We start from the raw sequence: 17317 nt of genomic DNA, 5'->3' as shown, positions 1-17317 counted from the left end.
TCACAGTCCCCAGATTTGTTAGCTTCAGATTGTGACAATAAACCGGGAGATTGGTTAAACGATGATTCAGAGGTCCCCCTCAACAGTTGCAAGACATACATCTTTGCTCGCCATGCTTGGTTGTAGGAGATGCTTATATTGAACCGTTGGTTCACATCTTCCATGATTTCTTTACCACGATACATTCTCCTACAATCCTTTAAACTCTCTGCCAATATATGACCCAAAACTTTTTTATTCGCATTACGGTGGTTTGGGTGCACTTGGGACCTTGAACATGTATGTTCATCGTGGAGCTTCCGTACCTGAAACATACTGGTACCATCGATAAAGATAGCCATTAAACGCCAATCACAGTCCGAATCTGAGTGACACACCACCTCGTACCGGTGTTTGGATGATTTCTTTACCTTCATCCAAAAGTTTTCATGAACGCACTTTAATCCCACTGCGAGCTTCAGTGCTTCCTTCGAGTCAAAGGTTTGGAGAACTTTGACATGGGATGTAGGCTGGTAGGAAATGTTTCCCTGTCTACTTTTGATAACTGGGTCTGGACAAAGTGTTGGGTCGGGCATACCCCAAAAACTATTCATTACCGGCTGGATTTATTCAGAATCAGAGTTATCGTCGTCTTCGGCTATGTTCAAAATTTCGGTAGTAACAGAAACATCTTCGGCCATATCTACCTCCCACAATGGTTTTGACTGTTCGGGAGACCGGATCAGGTACGGGTTGGGAGACTGCATCGGAGGCATGTTCAAATCTTGAACAAAATAACTGTCAGGTTCAACGGTAACTTTTTGTTTAAAATATGAATTTCCAGCGGCATCATAAGGGAAGAAGGTGCTTGGATTTTCACCACTCCACCACTAGGGAAGAAAGTGCTCTGATTTACACCAGGAGCACAACCGGTAGGGAAGAGTGTGCTTGGACCATATGGGTTTGCACCGCTAATGTCAGGGAAGAGTGTGCTCACAGCACCGGGGTAAAAAGTATTTGGACTGCCCGAGTTTGCACTTGATGGATTGGATTTCCTCCATAACCTCCATTGTCGACCACAAATAGTGTCAACATTTTTGGTAAAGTTTGACGAATGGCATTATGGAAGATTATCACATCATCGTCGTCCATGAACTGATATAACGTATTCGTTTTAAAAAATAAATTGAAAGAACCACATAAACTTAACTTTTTCGTCACACGTTTGACGACCCAAAATACGTTATTGGCCAAGACAAACATATTGCACATGTGGGGGAGCTTATCGGAAGGTACTCTAACACACCATTTATCTCTTTGAATAAACCGCCACTTCGAAGATACACACAAACATCATCACTTTGACGTGATTTCATGTTTTGTGATGGTTGATTCTGTTTAATGGGTTAAAGGTTGTGATGGTTTATTGTATTGAAGAGTTAAAGATTGTGAGAGTATAATATATGAGAAAGAAATGAAAAAGGAGGTGTGAAAAATTATAAAGTAGGTGGTTGATATTTATAATGAAATTAGTATTACAAAAAAAGAAAAAAAAATACTTAATGGCAGGATCGCCCCCGGAGGCGATGGGATGACATGGCTCGCCCCTAGGGGTGGATCGCCCCCAAGGCCGATTTGGGTGGGTATTTTTGCAATTCCTCCAAAAAATAATTATTTTGTTAGAGAAGGTTGTATAAAATGGTTAGTTTGATGATTTTTTTCTTTCTAAAAACCCCTTAATACCTCTTTAAATTAGAATCGATCGATTGTTTATTTTCAGACCGTTAAATTTTTTAAAATAAAAACTGATAAACCATTACCCTGAAATTTTAAGTGATAGCCTAAGCGGTAGGGCTCTCGCTCTATCTCTAAGTACTGATCTTCCAAATCAATCTATGCAAATTGGTTTCTCCAAATCGGCCTCTCTACAAGGTATGTCGATCTTCCGATTTTAAACCCAAATCGTTCGATATGCACTAGACTCCTACCAAACCTCACTTTCAGAATCTTGTTCTACCTCCTGCTTCATATCTATATACGTGGATTTGGGTTATTAAAATAGTTATCATATGGGTGTTTGAGTTCCACAATCTGCTCGTATCATGCTCGTATGATATGTTTTCTAATTAGTTTGTGTTTTAGTTGACGCTCAGAGCATCATGTGTGAGTGTGTGTTCAATATCCTGAATTTGGGTTATTGTGGTTAGAATCGGTTTCGTAATATGTTGTGGGTTTTTAGAAATTTATGATGTTTTTGGGATTTTTGCAGCATTCGGATCCAATTGGAAGATTATAGGTGGTCTTTTGTTGTGGGTTTGGAACAGAAGCCATAGTGGAAGCAGCAGGCATGTTAAACTTCTTGGATTAAAGGTGGTCTTTTATTCCTCCAAAATAAGATTATTGTTTTGGTCTTAGATTTTGATCATTTGCCTGAAACTGTGGTTTATAATTCAATACCCATGTATATTTCCATTTATTTTCTAGTTCATTTCCATATCGAGCAGTTTGTTGTGTCTCTTATGATTTAGCAAATAGTATGGGTTTATCAATGTGTGTTATTACTTGATAAATGTTTTGGAACAAAATAAGGATTTTCTGGTTCTGCAGATAGTTTGTGTGGATTTCTATGAGGGGGATGATTTGCTGATAACCCAAGACATGATTAAACTTTACAAGAAAATCTCCGATGATTTTACTGCATAGTTTCCTGATAAAACATGATTGAATAAGACACATCCTAACGAAGAAGTTCATGTATGCCATACTATTTCTGAGTATTTGTCATAAATACCAATGTTGCAATATTTTTCTTTTTATCCTCATCTGCATGTGATATCATTTGAGTTGAATATGGCATATCCTCACCAAGAAGCATTTTACTAGGACCTTCAACTAATGACGAGCTTTTTGAAAGGTAGCATGATGATTGATTTTGACATTGATTTTGAGCTTTCCTATTTAATGATTTTGACATTTTCTGTAATTGGATTGTGTCTAATCCGTTCCATTCTTGTTGTTTACTTCTCTACTTATTTGATTTTGAAGTTTTTACTATTATGGTTTTGACATTTTTTTAGTTAAAAGGATTGGTTTTGATTTCTATTCAATTTGATTGGAAAAACAGAGGAAATGAAGTGGAAAATTAAAAAAAAAATCAAAGAATGATTGGTGATTACAGTGTGTATGTGTGTGTAATTATCAGAATCTAGTGAAAGAAACAGGTATTTCATTCACAATGAAAAACACATACAACCCACACTCAGAGGTGAAAAGAAGACTAAAAAATCACTAAAAGGAATGTACTTATATAAGTGAAAACAGTGTACAAATGACTGTTTCTATTTGTGAAAGAGATAGATACAGATATAGATATAGAGAGAGAAAGAGAAAGAAAGGACCCACCTCTCTCTCTAGCTTTCCAAGAAAGATTTCACCTTTGGTGGACTACAAGAAAGCTTTGATCTTTGTGTCAGTTCTGCTATATGGGATTGTGAGGGGGGTAAAATGGAGCATAGTAGCAGTCAAATATATTGTGTAATTGGATTGTGTCTAATACGTTCCATTCTTGTTGTTTACTTCTCTACTTATTTGATTTTGAAGTTTTTACTATTATGGTTTTGACATTTTCTTAGTTAAAAGGATTGGTTTTGATTTCTATTCAATTTGGGTCATTGTTTGTATATGGGTGTTGAATTATAAATTTTATACTTGAAGGTTAATGTTGAGTTTACTAATCTAATAATTTTGACATTTTATTGTGTGTAATCTTTTCCCTTCTTAAGAAGTTTTATCTTAAGAAGTTTTAAGCACTACCTGTTTTGTGAATTTTAATGGAGTTTTGTGTGGTGCCATAGACGATATCCCATGCTCTTCTACACGATTCATTGCTGCGAATACTGCAACTAATCTCATCAGCACCACCGCAACACCACCATTAACGGAAAGCTCATCAACAATCCATTTTCTTTCGGAAATTTTGTTTGTGGTTGATGGATGCTCTTCAATTCCATCAACATCATCATCGACTGCAAATATCCCAGATGTCCATTACACCAATTTCTTTTTCATGTAATCTCAGTGCCGCCACCGCAACGCTTTGCTTACACTCCATTGTCTCCAAGTATTTCTCTACTTCTATCCCAAAATTATGTACTAGTAGAAGTGGGAAAATCGAGGCAATAAGTAGGGTTTCTGCTGATGAGCTCAAAGAGCAATGGTTGAATTCTCTCACTTGCCATCCTCTCATTACAGAAACGGGAAACCAAATATTTCAACATGAAGAGGGTTGTGGAAATGGTGGGATTCTTTCAAGAAATGTCGATTCACAGTTTGTTATCGGGATTGACCCTGATGTTTCCGGTGCGTTGGCTGTCTTGAAACTTGATGATTCGGCCCGTTCTGCTCAGGTATTTTAATTACTCTATAGCTAACACACAAAACAAGAATAACAATATGCTGCAAGTAGTAACCATGCATTTTACCCATGAATTTTGTTCTGGTAATGAGTTTTTTTGGGCGCTTAATCAGAAAGAGGTCATCAACGCGATTTGCTTAACAACATATGTTGAACATACTTTAGTTGTAGCATCTATTAGAGGGGAGTGTAGTTGAGAATTTTCCCTTGAACATTCCAAATTGACTTTGACGCCATGGAGTGTAGTTGCATATCTTATCCGTGAACAAGGGAGTGCTTTATCTTATCTAACCCTCTAAGTAGTTGACAAGCCTCATGCTAGTGATTCAAGTTGTTTATTAAATAGGTCATTAGTGAAATAAATAGGTCAATCGTGAACTAAGTTACATGGATGGTGTTGAATCTAAGATTTCATGCTTGATATGAATCTCGGCTTTTTTGTTTACTCACTTGGAGTTATGTGGGTTAATGCAAAATTGTGAGAAAGTTGAAGATCGAAAGTGACACCTTGTGTTTTTACAAGAGGATAGGGAGAACATGGTGTTAAATTTTACAAGGAAACACAATCAAAGGAATCCTAGAGAATAATAAAAACTTTAAGGAAAAGATGCAGAATCTCTAATAAATAGTGTACAAATAAATTGAGATTTCAACATGTGCTTAGGTACTGGATTAGGGATTGTCTTCTCTTCGACAGTTGAATGGGGGTCTTCCTTGGAAAACCTTGGAAGGATGTTGCATGTCTTAATCTTAATGAGAAGAAGCACATAGAAATAGGGCGTTTTGATAGAATGTACAAACGCCGATCACAAGGGGGTGTAGGGTGATTTGTGGGACTTTGCAGGGCTTAGTAGTTAATATTAAATAGTTATCTTTGATTATTATATTAATTAGCTGTGTTTTATGATATCCTTTAGTAAGCTATACGAATTATGGTAGGTTTAGGAGATCATGAGTATTTGTAGGTCATGAGGGTTAAGGGTTTGAGGAAGGAAAAATTGAGTCTAGAATCTTGGGAGATCACCTACTCCTCGAATTGTAGGCACAATTCTGGTCTTATATTTTGTTCATTGATAAATTAAATAAGAGTTAGTTTGTGTTCTTATCAGAAGCATGTTGTTGGGTCCCATAGGCCATCATATCTGTTAGTGAGGCATTTTGAAGAATTGGTATTTTTTAGTGAGAGGGGAAAGCATGTAGCTGGACTCCTACATCGTGTTAATTCAGATAGAGTTCTGTAGGTGCAGGTCTTTCTAGTCTGTAAATGGTCATGTGCAAGCTGTGTACCCATGTGTAAAGATCCTAGTCTAATTGAGGACTCTTCATCACACAATACAAGTTTGTACACATGTTCAACTCCATTCCCTTTGGGTGCGTTTGGTACACTGGACAGGTCACAGGACAGAACAGAGGAGGGATCACTGTTACATGTTTGGCAGGACTTTTATGTGGAACAGACAGGAACAAAGTGGAACAGGTGTGTTCTACCCCCACCCCATGGAACAAGGTGGAACAAACCTATATTTTACCAATATAACCTCAAAATAAAACCTAATTCTCTTCTAAAACATCAAATACGCCTCCCTTTTTACATTTTATTCGTTCTTTAAATTTTATTTGCTATATTTTATGCTCTTTAAACTTTCACGTTACTGTCCCCGAGATATTAGTTTTATACGGTTTCTATATTTTGATTACTTTATGTAATTTGTTAAATATTAATGATAAAAAATTATATAGAAAAATATAAAATAAAAACTAGAAACTACATAAACCAATTATTTTGGTGTCATTTTAATCGTCTTGATAAAAACTTTCTAATGATATATATCGTTATAAAAGATATTTATTTTATTATAATTTAATAAATTACATAAAGTAATATAAATATATAAAATATAGAATAAATTACGTTTTTAGTCCCTGTGGTTTGTTGAAAAGTTCTGTTTTCATCCTTATGGTTTTGAAATTATGATTTTCATCCTTTTGGTTTATTATTCATCATCTATTTCGTTCTTATGATTTAAAATTTATTGCTTTTTTCGTCCCTATGGTTTAAAGTTCATTTCTATTTTAGTCCTTCATACTTGAAAGTAGTGTTTTGGCCATACGGACATAAATAGAAATGCATTGCAAACCACAGGGACGAATATCAAATTTCAAAACTATGGGGACTAAATCTGCAATTTTTAACAAACTACAGGGACGAAAAACTTATTTTGCTCTAAAATATATAAACAACTCATTAAGTATAAATTGGTCATTTTATTTGTTCTGTCATGTCCAGTTATGTCTTACCAAACACTGAACATCTGTCATGTCATGTTCTCTCTTGTCTAAATACCAAACGCACCCTTGGGGGGTTTTGAATGGATGTTTGTTGGAAGAGGCACATCTACCTGCATGCGGGTTTGAATTTTCTATCCCTGGACTCTTCTACGCTCCTCACCTTACCTCCTATTTTCACACGATCCTTCGTCATACCCTGTTATGGTGTATTTAGGTAAGTGGCCTCGAAAATGACATTTGGTGAAAGCTGGTAGTACCACCTTTAGGTGTAACTTTTTTCTTTAATCAATAATTACTTTTTGGAGGCACCATTTTCCTTTCAGAAAAAGGGTTTTGGTGGGTTTCCCAGCAAAAATATCGTATTTTCTGCTCTGCTAATATCCAAAACTTTGGGAATACCTTTTTGCGTAGATCGTGCAATTTTTGCATGATGTTTGGTATTTAAAGCTGTGGGAAGCCATCTTAACTGGAAGATGGATGTTCTGTAAGCATCATGATTAGTGTTGAAAAAGTCAAACCGTCAACAAAAGTACAAAACACAAACTATAAACCAAACTGCAATCCAGATAATAGAGATATAAATGAAGTAGAAAAATGAACTCATTGATACTCAGAATACTCAAAGAAGGAACAGTATTGACTTGATTACAGGGAAGATCCCTCTCTCAAAGCTGTGAAGCTCAGAAACAAAGTTGGAGATCAATATGTATACCCACACCTGAACACTCCAAGGTATATATCTAACTTCTCTACTTCCAAAAAAAGGTCTAACTAACTTTGCCAGCTCACATCTCTTTTTCCCAGCCTCCCCTGGGCCTTCTAATATAAACGAATCAGTTGGGCCGAAATTGATCTATTACTAACTTGTTCTGTATCATTTAGGGAGTGAAGGTATTCAAAACTAAGACCAGCATTGAGTGCTAGAAGTTATCGGCCTGAATAGATCTGTCTTTTAGCCTTTAAGCCTTAGCTTAGTATCGTATGATGACTATCTTGAATTCTAACTTATGTAATATTAATTGTACACCAAATTTGATACTCTGAAATCACTAGTATACCAAAGAGAACATATAGATGCACATATATCTGTAATAGTAAAAAGATATGGGTGTCTTTTAACAGTGCAGTTTAACTTTTTACATTGAATAAGCTATTTTTGTTGGTATAATTACTTATCCCTATCGATGACAGGTTGACAGGGGTGGGCTTGCTTATCTGTGGCCATTACAGATGGCTTGCAAGGTTTTCTGGATTTCTCACCACCTTTTAGGCTATGATACCATGAAGTAATTTAGGATGTCGAGTAACTTCTTATAGACATTGGTGACCGGGAGATTCATTTAAATAGATACAAGATGACCATAACACATAGGGATAAAGATGGCCATAAAGATACATTGGAAAGAGAAACAGGTTATCTGTAACATATACTATTCTATTTTTCATGTCTACTTTAATTTGGTATCTTGTATTTTTAGTATTTACTTATTAGTATTTATCATATTCTTAAAAAATTTAACATACAATTGCAGAAGTGTTTTTGTTTCCTCAACTTCTCTATTATAATAAAGAGTAGTTAATATTTAATCAGATTTTTTGTTGAGATTTGTTACTTGTTCAATCTTACTTTATGGTTGTTTTTGAGTGTGTACGTGTATTTATTAATGTTGGTAAGTCACATCTTTCAATTTGATGAGCTGCGCCTTCCCTTGTGCCTTGCACATAGGAGGCCCTGGGAGACCTTTGCGCCTCACACCTTAGCTGATATTGTCATTCCTCAAACCCTGAAAGAGAAATATTTATTTCCTCCTTTGACATTGATTTTGCCTTCAGCTTATCGCTTCTTGCCTGCATGAGTTGCATTGGAGGGGTGTATGTAAAATCTTTGTCATTGCGAAACCTCAATAGCGTGTCTATGTGCTTTCTTTGGGTTCTTTTAGCTTCCTTGATATAAAAGATGAAAAATGGATCACTTATCTGGGTGTTGGAGGATGTCATATATGCAAGATCATAGTTCACCTTATCAATTCCACATGAACCTTAAGGAATCATGAAGAAGCTTAAATGAGGGTTTTAGTACTAGGGGGAGAGGAAGGGGCAGTGGTAGGAAGTAATTATAGAAATCTTCTACTATTTTTTCCAGAATGCTTTAATTATTATACTCTAGTTTCTTATTTGATCAAATACCTTCTTTTTGGTTGACATATTTTTAAATATAAAATGAGTGCAGAAGATATAATACATTAAGATCATGTTTTATTGATTGTGATTTTTGCATCTACTCGTTCCAAGGCTAATATAATATTTGAAATCAAGGGTAAAGTTTTAGTTATTCACTTTGGGGCTATTTCCGGTGATTATTGTGACCAGAACTGTGGTCTCTGAACCTAAACTATTAATGTATTTTGAATTTTTTTTTGGAGGGGTTGGGTGTGTTAAAGTTGGATGGTTCATGGTACCATCAATCCATGAATATTTTAAATAACGCACAATGGTACCAAATACCTTCTTAATTATGATAACATTCACAAACTCCTAATTTAGGCTTCCTCAACCTTCTGGATCCCCTATCCTGTATCAACTAGCCAATTAAATCTTGCAAATCTCTGTGTAGGATCAAGATGGTTCTAATTATTTGCAATTTGTAGTTATGCTGATACAGTTCGCATCATGTTAGACCTTACACTATGACTCTTTTTTATTCAGTGTGGCAATTTTTGTGATTGCTTCTCTATACTCTGAAGCTCTAGGTATTACTTAGCTTTTTGTTGAATATATTTTCAATTCTTGATCTGGATAAAACTTCGTTAGTGAGTTTAAGAGGACTAGGGGCTATATATTTTATATTAACTACAAGAAAACTTGTTCAATGTTTATGATTTAATCATTTGTCCGATGATGGTATTGAAATGTGAGGATCTTTAAAAGATATATGTTGATGAATTTTTTGAAATCTGTTCGTCATCCATGTGTTCACATTGATTGATATGGCTTCATTAGTTCTCTGATGTTGTGAAATGCTGGATTGCCATTGTTGCCTTCAAGCATAGATGCAATTGTCTTCTTTTATAATCCTAGTTGTCCGTCGAGATTTTTGAAGTGGATTGAAGTGCATGTTGATTCTTTATTACTTTAAGTGCTACCATTTCTTTGTATCTTTTAGGTATATGATTCTCCTAATGTGAAAGTGCTGGTAGGCAACCGTGTACGGCGTCGTTTGGACACAAAGGCTATGGTTCAGTTGCTTCGAAGTCTTAATCTTCCAATTGGTATGTTACTTTTTCTGCCGTCACTCAATGTCTGGATACTGTTGATTAATTTAAATTTAGACACTTAACATTTTCTAGTTCCTTTTGATATTTGTAGTTTGCATAAACAGTTTATTGTTCCATCTTCGTAGTTTTCTCAAGTTTCTGTATATATATATTGGTGCAGATTTAGCATTTAGGTTTTGATTTTCTTGCTTTCAAGGTCGGCCCTAAGCCCTTGTATTTTCTATTTATATATATTCTCATATTAATCGATGGAAAAAACACTTCAAAACCGTATACATGAGTTTATAGCCACCACTAGTCACCAATTCCTAGCGATGCATATAAGCTAACAACTGCTGTCAGCATGGCGGCCCATCGCTTCTTTCTGCTGCCACCTGTATTCCAAACTACAACTCAGTTTTGTGGATTCTAGTTAAAATTGAGTTATTCAAACTGGACCCAGTGGTCCTTATTGTTAGAATGCCACCTCCGTAGTATAGTGAAGTCCACTGTCAAACTTGACAATGGTATTGTCATGGCTTTTCAACGCCATGGAGCCAGAAGTGTTACTGACAACAATAGTTGTGTCTCTCTAAAGAACATGTGGGAGTAGGAGCATCAGTAGATGTATTAATATACAATGTCCTTGTCATATTCCTGCTCAGTTACCCAGGTATACTCTCGATATGAATAAGGGACTCTGCTCTGACATATTATTTAACTCGATTTAAGAAGGTGCATGATAAGCTGCAAATACTTTTTTTTTAAAATCTATTACCACGGATCTCCTCAATCAGCAGAAGAGACAGCTCATGCTTCTTACTTTTTGCAGCATTATCTTGTTTTTCTGCCTCATCTTGGCCCATAGTTTTCGGTCATTTTTCTATCTAGTCATGCATTTTTATGTTTTTCCTTTTTTTGGCAAAAGTTGAGATTGTACTGCTAGGATATCAATGCGATCCAATTCTGAACACAAGTTAAGGAGGCAGGAAGTCTTCTAAAGCTACATTGACGTTGCAAACTACTTGAACTAGACACCTCTTGCATACTTGACAAATAAGTCTCAACACTGAGACTGCAATGAGACTGAAAATGAAGTTGAGGGAGCCTTATTTTTGAATATGCCATTGATATGGGATCCAAATGTGCTAATCTTGATCTCGAAAACAATCAACAAAGTGTTAGGGATCTGGTTCCAGGTTCATGAGAAATCAAAACAATATACTTGGATAAGAATCTGAGATCGTGTAGAATCATTAATACTTAGGAAATATTTTGACCATTTTCTGGCTAGGTTACATGAAATTTTCTTGAGGATAATCTCAATTCACATACCATTTTGGTAGAAATCGAGAGCTATAGACAGAGAAGTTGTAGTATCTTGTACATTAAAACTGTGAATGAATGCACTTTTAAAAGGTAGTCAGTTACCGGAAGTTAATGCACAGTTATTGGGCGGTTAAGAAAATGGTTGCTGCACTACATTCATAAAGTTACAGGCCATTTTGAGCCCAAGTCCCCCTTTCGAAGTGAAGGCTGGCTGTATGAAGTTGCCCTTCTAAAAAGGCTTATCTTCAAAGACCAAGTCAGCCTTCTGAACTCTACACATCCTTYTGAGTTCAGGACTTGGTCTTCTGGATATGCCTTTTGATTAGCATTTCGAAGCTATCCGATTAGCGGGATCGCCGCCAGGTGCTCTGCTCCATAGACCCTGACAGGGGTGGCCCTAGAACCCTGCAAGGGAGTGCCGCTCCATTTTGAGCCCAAGTCCCCCTTTCGAAGTGAAGGCTGGCTGTATGAAGTTGCCCTTCTAAAAAGGCTTATCTTCAAAGACCAAGTCAGCCTTCTGAACTCTACACATCCTTYTGAGTTCAGGACTTGGTCTTCTGGATATGCCTTTTGATTAGCATTTCGAAGCTATCCGATTAGCGGGATCGCCGCCAGGTGCTCTGCTCCATAGACCCTGACAGGGGTGGCCCTAGAACCCTGCAAGGGAGTGCCGCTCCATTGAACCCCCCCCCCCCCCCCCCGGGCGCCGCCTTATGGCGACATCTGGTCATCCCAGGTTCAATTTAGCTTATACGAGTGTGCACTCCGCACCTCCTAACTTGTCTTAAGCTTAACTACCGACCCCTTCGTTCTCTTGTGAATCCACTTACTACAACATGGCTTGATGATTCACTAAAATCACCAACACAAACCATGGTGGGGTGAGGGAATTTTGTCCGGTTGAAATTGTCTCGATAAATACGGGATCAAATGCCTTACTAGATTTGTATTTCACAAGGAAAGAAAGCAAACTTCCAGAACCAAGAAAAAACCCAAATGAGTAGACTCTGAAAGATACTATCTCTACCAAAAGCTACATATCATAGTAGATTTGACATAACGCCTTAGGAATGAAATTGAAGCGACCATTTGCAGAAACTGAAATAATCAAAGCACTTCTGAGAATCTGCAAACCACTGGAAGTTTATGACCATGAGCCTGTGCTTGATGAGCAAACAACCACCACGGTGTAGTCCTATAGCCTCCTAAACAACCTTGAAGGAAAATTCAAGACGAAGGGTGATGAGGAAATCTTGTAGAGAATGCTTTGACCATTAGCAGCAAGTAGTAGCTTGCCATAGGTGAATAGATCCTTTCTAGATACTATTCATTCTGCAAGATGCATCGTGTCTAGATCACCTTCTCAACATGGTATTGAGGTATGTCCTTGCTGCATTAGGCTCTTCCAACTTCAGCATAGGAGCTCGAGGAAGGAGAGGAGGGAGGAGCAATAAACCATCCTTCAACCAGGATAGAGAAAAAGATCGTGTCACTTTTGCAGAGAGTTCAAGCATCTAAAGTGAGATTGTTTCTTGGAAGGAGCCTTGTCTCAATCCCCTCCTCGTCCAACAGTGCCTACTTATCGGTTGGATCCCCCTGGATTGTAGGTTGCAGGTTTTTGTGTTAACAGAATCAAGGATGCTCAATTTCAGAAGGGCATCCCTCCCCTACTATTTGATAAACTCTAAGGTAGGAGCCTTCTTAGAGTCGAATGATTGTATTAATAGAAGGCAAAAAGTAATACAAGCAATTTGAGAGGCTTGTTCTCTCCAGAGCCACACTCGGTACTGTTGTCTAATTGCCTCCTTTCTCCTCTCCCCCAATACTATTTATTCTCTAATTCTAACAAACTTCTAGATTCACCGACTTTTTCTAAATAGAAATTACAATATGCCTCTTTTAACTTGCATTTGACTTCTCCCCTTGAGCCTTCTTGTGCCTGCTGTAAGTCATTCGTATAGGAGGCTTATCACTATTCTGAAGAAACAATGACCAGAATGTTCATCTGCTTCTGATTTGTCTTGTGCCGTGTTATTAGGTAAAAACAATAATATGTCTTACCTCCTAAAGCCAAGATCATATTGGTTCTTGTTTTCAGTAATTTCCTGCTCATATATGGGGGGCTTGTTCTGTTAGGTGTTAATGTTTTTTGGTATTTCATAACGTCTGTTGAGGACCTTTCCAATACTAGGTGGGATTCATTTATTAAATCTTACAGTGATCTTTATCTCTTTTTCCATGACTTTTGTGCTTATATTGCCACTCAATTTGCTGTTCAAATGTAAACTGCTCAGTGACAATGCTATCACTGAATTTAATAAATTTATGTTTCAAAATAGAACGTCGTGTGTCTTCATTTGCCTATAATTCAAGAGAATGGTGCTGTTGAATGCAAGAATCTTCAGCTAGCACATAAAGTCAATGCTGCGGAAATTTCTTTGTAATTTTCCATAGTCCTCTATTTCATGTCGCTTACTAGATTGATTGTGTTTGTTATGGGACATGTGTCACTGGAGCTAAACTTGATGCTAATCCTCTTTGATGCATGTTTATTGGACATTCCTATGTTTAAAAGGGTCATAGGTGTTATAGTTCTTCCTTATGTCATCATTTTTAATTCAGCTTATGTTACCTTTTTGGAGTCCAAAATCTTTTTTTTCTCTACAAGTATTGCTTGTGATTATTCTTCCTCTAGTTTCAAGCTATTTGAATAATTGCCAATGGCTGTTTTCTCTTACTTAAACGAGTTTACACTTGGCAACATTGACGTGCCTTTGATCCTTATGTACGCTAGTCTATGGGCATACCCATCATACACTCTAGGTTGACTGTTATTTGTTGTGTAACAGTGTTTTAGCTACTCTAATAGAGCCTCCTTTCATCATCTCTGTCATTCAAGACCAAGTCCCAGCTTGGTTGCTACTGTTAAAAATGTGATCGATTTTCCAGCTGGACATGAATATCATATCTGAGGAGAGTGTTGGCATTTTATTAGGGCTTACTTTTTTATATGTTGCATCAAATCTCTTAGATTAGATAGTTATTATATCTATTTTTGTGCATATTCAGAGCTGTATGCTATTAAATATATCATGGATTTACCTGCTGGGCCATATCATGTACTATATATTGGAGGTTCTGCCACATTGTTTTGACCCTAAACATTAACAGATAATCATAATTTCATCTGATTCTGAAAGATATTTGTTATAATTTGGTCACTTGGCTTCAGGAACAACTGCATACATTGAACAATCACTTCCATTTCCAGCAGATGGGAAACAGGTTAGTTTTTCATTTCCTGCTGTTACCTTGAACTTCCCTTGTGTTTTTTCTACTTTGCTATGATGAGTTCCACTCACGTTTCTTTCCTCTCATAGGGCTTGAAGTTCTTTACATATATGAAATTTCTGATTTTTTATAGTGATTTGTATCATCTCTAGTCTAACACCTACATTTTTGGTCATTACATAAAGCCACTACAGGGGGCTGCTTGTGCTTGTAAGATCCATTAGATGGTAATGAAACAAAGGTAGAATAAAGAAGCCTTTCATTAATTAAATACTGAATAAACTATGTGCCATCCTGAAAGATGCCAAGAAATCTTATTACACCAATGGTGTTACAGGTGTTAGACTAAGTCAACTAGTCTAGTTTATATTATTAATATTGTCTAGGGTCCAAAGTGTAATTAGTTTTACCCATATAAGGTGTATCAGATTATTATTATTTTTCAATCAATACAATCAATATCAAGTTTTATATGGTATCAGAGCCTAACCCTAACCCTAACCCTAAAATCGATCCTTCTACCTAACCCTAAAATCGGCGCCCTTCAACCCTAATCTGCCGGCGCTGTCCCTTCAACCCTAATCTGCCGGCGCTGTTCCTTCAACCCTAATCTGCCGGCGCTGTTCCTTCAACCACTCATCTGCCGGGCGGCGCCCTTTAACCCTAACCCTACAATCGGCACTCTTCAATTCATCAACAATCTGCCGACGCTAAAGACATATCAACTCAGAATTCATGGCAGCTATAATCATCTTTTCATATCAGGAGAAAACCATTCACAATTCACACAAATTCTCCTTTCTCAAACCTACCAACTATGGCTATTGGCGTTCTATGATTGAAGCTTTTCTCACATCTCATAATCTCTTTGGTTATGTTGATGGAACAGTACCGTGCCCTGATCAGAAAATCACCAACGAATCAGCAACCACCGACAATCCAAGCTACATTCCGTGGATCTCAAACGATGCCCACATTCGGATGCTTATCATCTCTACTATGTCCGAAGATTCTTATCAACACATTCAGGGAAAAACATCACGTGAGGTATGGTTATCTCTTGAAAGAGCTTATGCCCCTGTTACATCCTCTCATGAATTTACTCTCAAAACTCAATTGCTTAGAATCACCATGAAGGGTGATGAAAAACCAGCTGATTACCTAAGCAGGGTTCACGAATATGCCACTGCTCTAGCAAACATTGGAGAACCAATGAAGGACAAAGACCTAGTAATGCTAACTATCGCAGGGCTKCGAGAGGAATACAATGTCATTAAAGGCAATTTACTGACCCGTTTACCTCTTGTTCGCTTCAATGAACTGCATGGTCTTTTGTGTGATCATGACTATGTTTTTACAAAGAACTTAACTCCACAAGCTTTCCTGGCCAACACTGCTCCAATACCCCAGCCACTAACGGCTGCTGCATCTTCGATTCAACAACTGAATCTCGATCAACTTCAGCAACAACTCCAAAGCATTCAACTTGTGGCTTCTCAACTTGGTTATCAATTAAACCCCCTTCCCACCCCACGGGCTCAAGCATATTATGGTTCTCGGTCCTTCAACAATAACCGAGGTGGTCGAGGATCTCGTGGTTCTCGTGGCAACTAACGTAGTGGTTTCAATAATCGCCCTCGGGATAGCAATGGCTCCCGACAGTTTTCTTGGGCTTCAACCCACAACACAGTCTATGGCCATTGCAACAGGTGTGGCATAGGTCATCTACCGTCTCAGTGCCCAAATCAGCCGAACCAGTCTCATTCTACACCACAGGCCAATTTTACATCACACTCAGAGGCTGGCTCATCTTCTGGTCCCACTTGGAAACCAGATACTGGTGCAACTCATCATGCCACACCAGACCTATCTAGCATGGATAACTCAGAGGCCTATTACGGTAACGATTCTTTACTTGTTGGTAACGGTAATTTTGTACCCATTTTTCACATTGGTTCATCCGAAATATACTCACCAAACAAAACCTTTACCCTAACCGACATTCTTCATGTTCCTCAACTAAAACAAAATCTCTTATCTGTTCAAAAATTTTGCCTTGATAACAATGTTTTCTTTGAATTTCACTCTTCTTATTTTGTTGTCAAGGACGAGTCTACTYGCACTACCCTCCTTACGGGCCCCAGTGAACAGGGTTTATACTCCATTCGTCTTCCTCAACTCAAGTCTCTGCCGAAGGTTGCCTTCACTGCTGTTAAAGCTCCTTCGAACATTTGGCATCAACGTTTAGGACATCCTCATGCTCAAGTTTTTYGTTCAATTGTTTCTTATTGTTCTTTACCCGTTTCGGACAAATTATCAAATACTTTATGTTCTTCTTGTCAATTGGGAAAATCTTCAAAGACATCTTTACATGATTCCACTTTTCGTAGCAATAATATTTTAGATCTTGTTTACTGTGATGTTTGGGGCCCTTCTCCCACGCCATCTCTTGATGGTCATCGTTACACGTTATATGTGGATTTATCCCTTAAATAAAAAATCTGATGTGTATACTGTGTTCACACAATTTATCACCATGATTGAACGCCAATTTAACACCAAATTAAAGTATATTCAATCTGATTGGGGGGGTGAATTTCGGCCTCTCACCAATCTTTGTCGCAACCTTGGCATCATCCACAGAAGGTCTTGTCCTCACATCAGTGAGCAAAATGGCATTGTTGAACGCCGCCATCGTCATGTTGTAGAAATTGGTCTCACTCTCCTGGCTCAATCCAGTCTTCCTCAACGCTTCTGGTCC

At 37.5% G+C, this 17317-nt stretch overlaps 1 protein-coding gene across 2 annotated transcripts in view; it reads left to right on the top strand.

Moving 5' to 3' along the window:
* The first annotated feature begins 1816 nt into the window (after nucleotides 1–1816).
* Nucleotides 1817–17317, top strand: part of LOC112503369 (Holliday junction resolvase MOC1, chloroplastic-like) — a 27290-nt gene continuing 11789 nt past the window's right edge. The window contains exons 1-6 of one of the 2 annotated variants that reach the window (XM_025107422.1): nucleotides 1817–1911; nucleotides 2249–2349; nucleotides 3834–4385; nucleotides 7334–7414; nucleotides 9846–9951; nucleotides 14498–14550. In XM_025107422.1, coding sequence (XP_024963190.1) covers nucleotides 3969–4385; nucleotides 7334–7414; nucleotides 9846–9951; nucleotides 14498–14550 — 657 coding nt within the window. In that variant the 5' untranslated portion in view covers nucleotides 1817–1911; nucleotides 2249–2349; nucleotides 3834–3968. The remainder of the gene's footprint in view (nucleotides 1912–2248; nucleotides 2350–3833; nucleotides 4386–7333; nucleotides 7415–9845; nucleotides 9952–14497; nucleotides 14551–17317) is intronic. The other variant, XM_025107423.1, reaches the window with a different exon arrangement.

Source organism: Cynara cardunculus, unplaced genomic scaffold, assembly GCF_001531365.2.
Source record: "Cynara cardunculus var. scolymus isolate 2C unplaced genomic scaffold, CcrdV1 Un_Scaffold_2936, whole genome shotgun sequence".
Taxonomy (NCBI): domain Eukaryota; kingdom Viridiplantae; phylum Streptophyta; class Magnoliopsida; order Asterales; family Asteraceae; genus Cynara; species Cynara cardunculus.
This window is presented reverse-complemented; position numbering and strand designations above follow the sequence as displayed.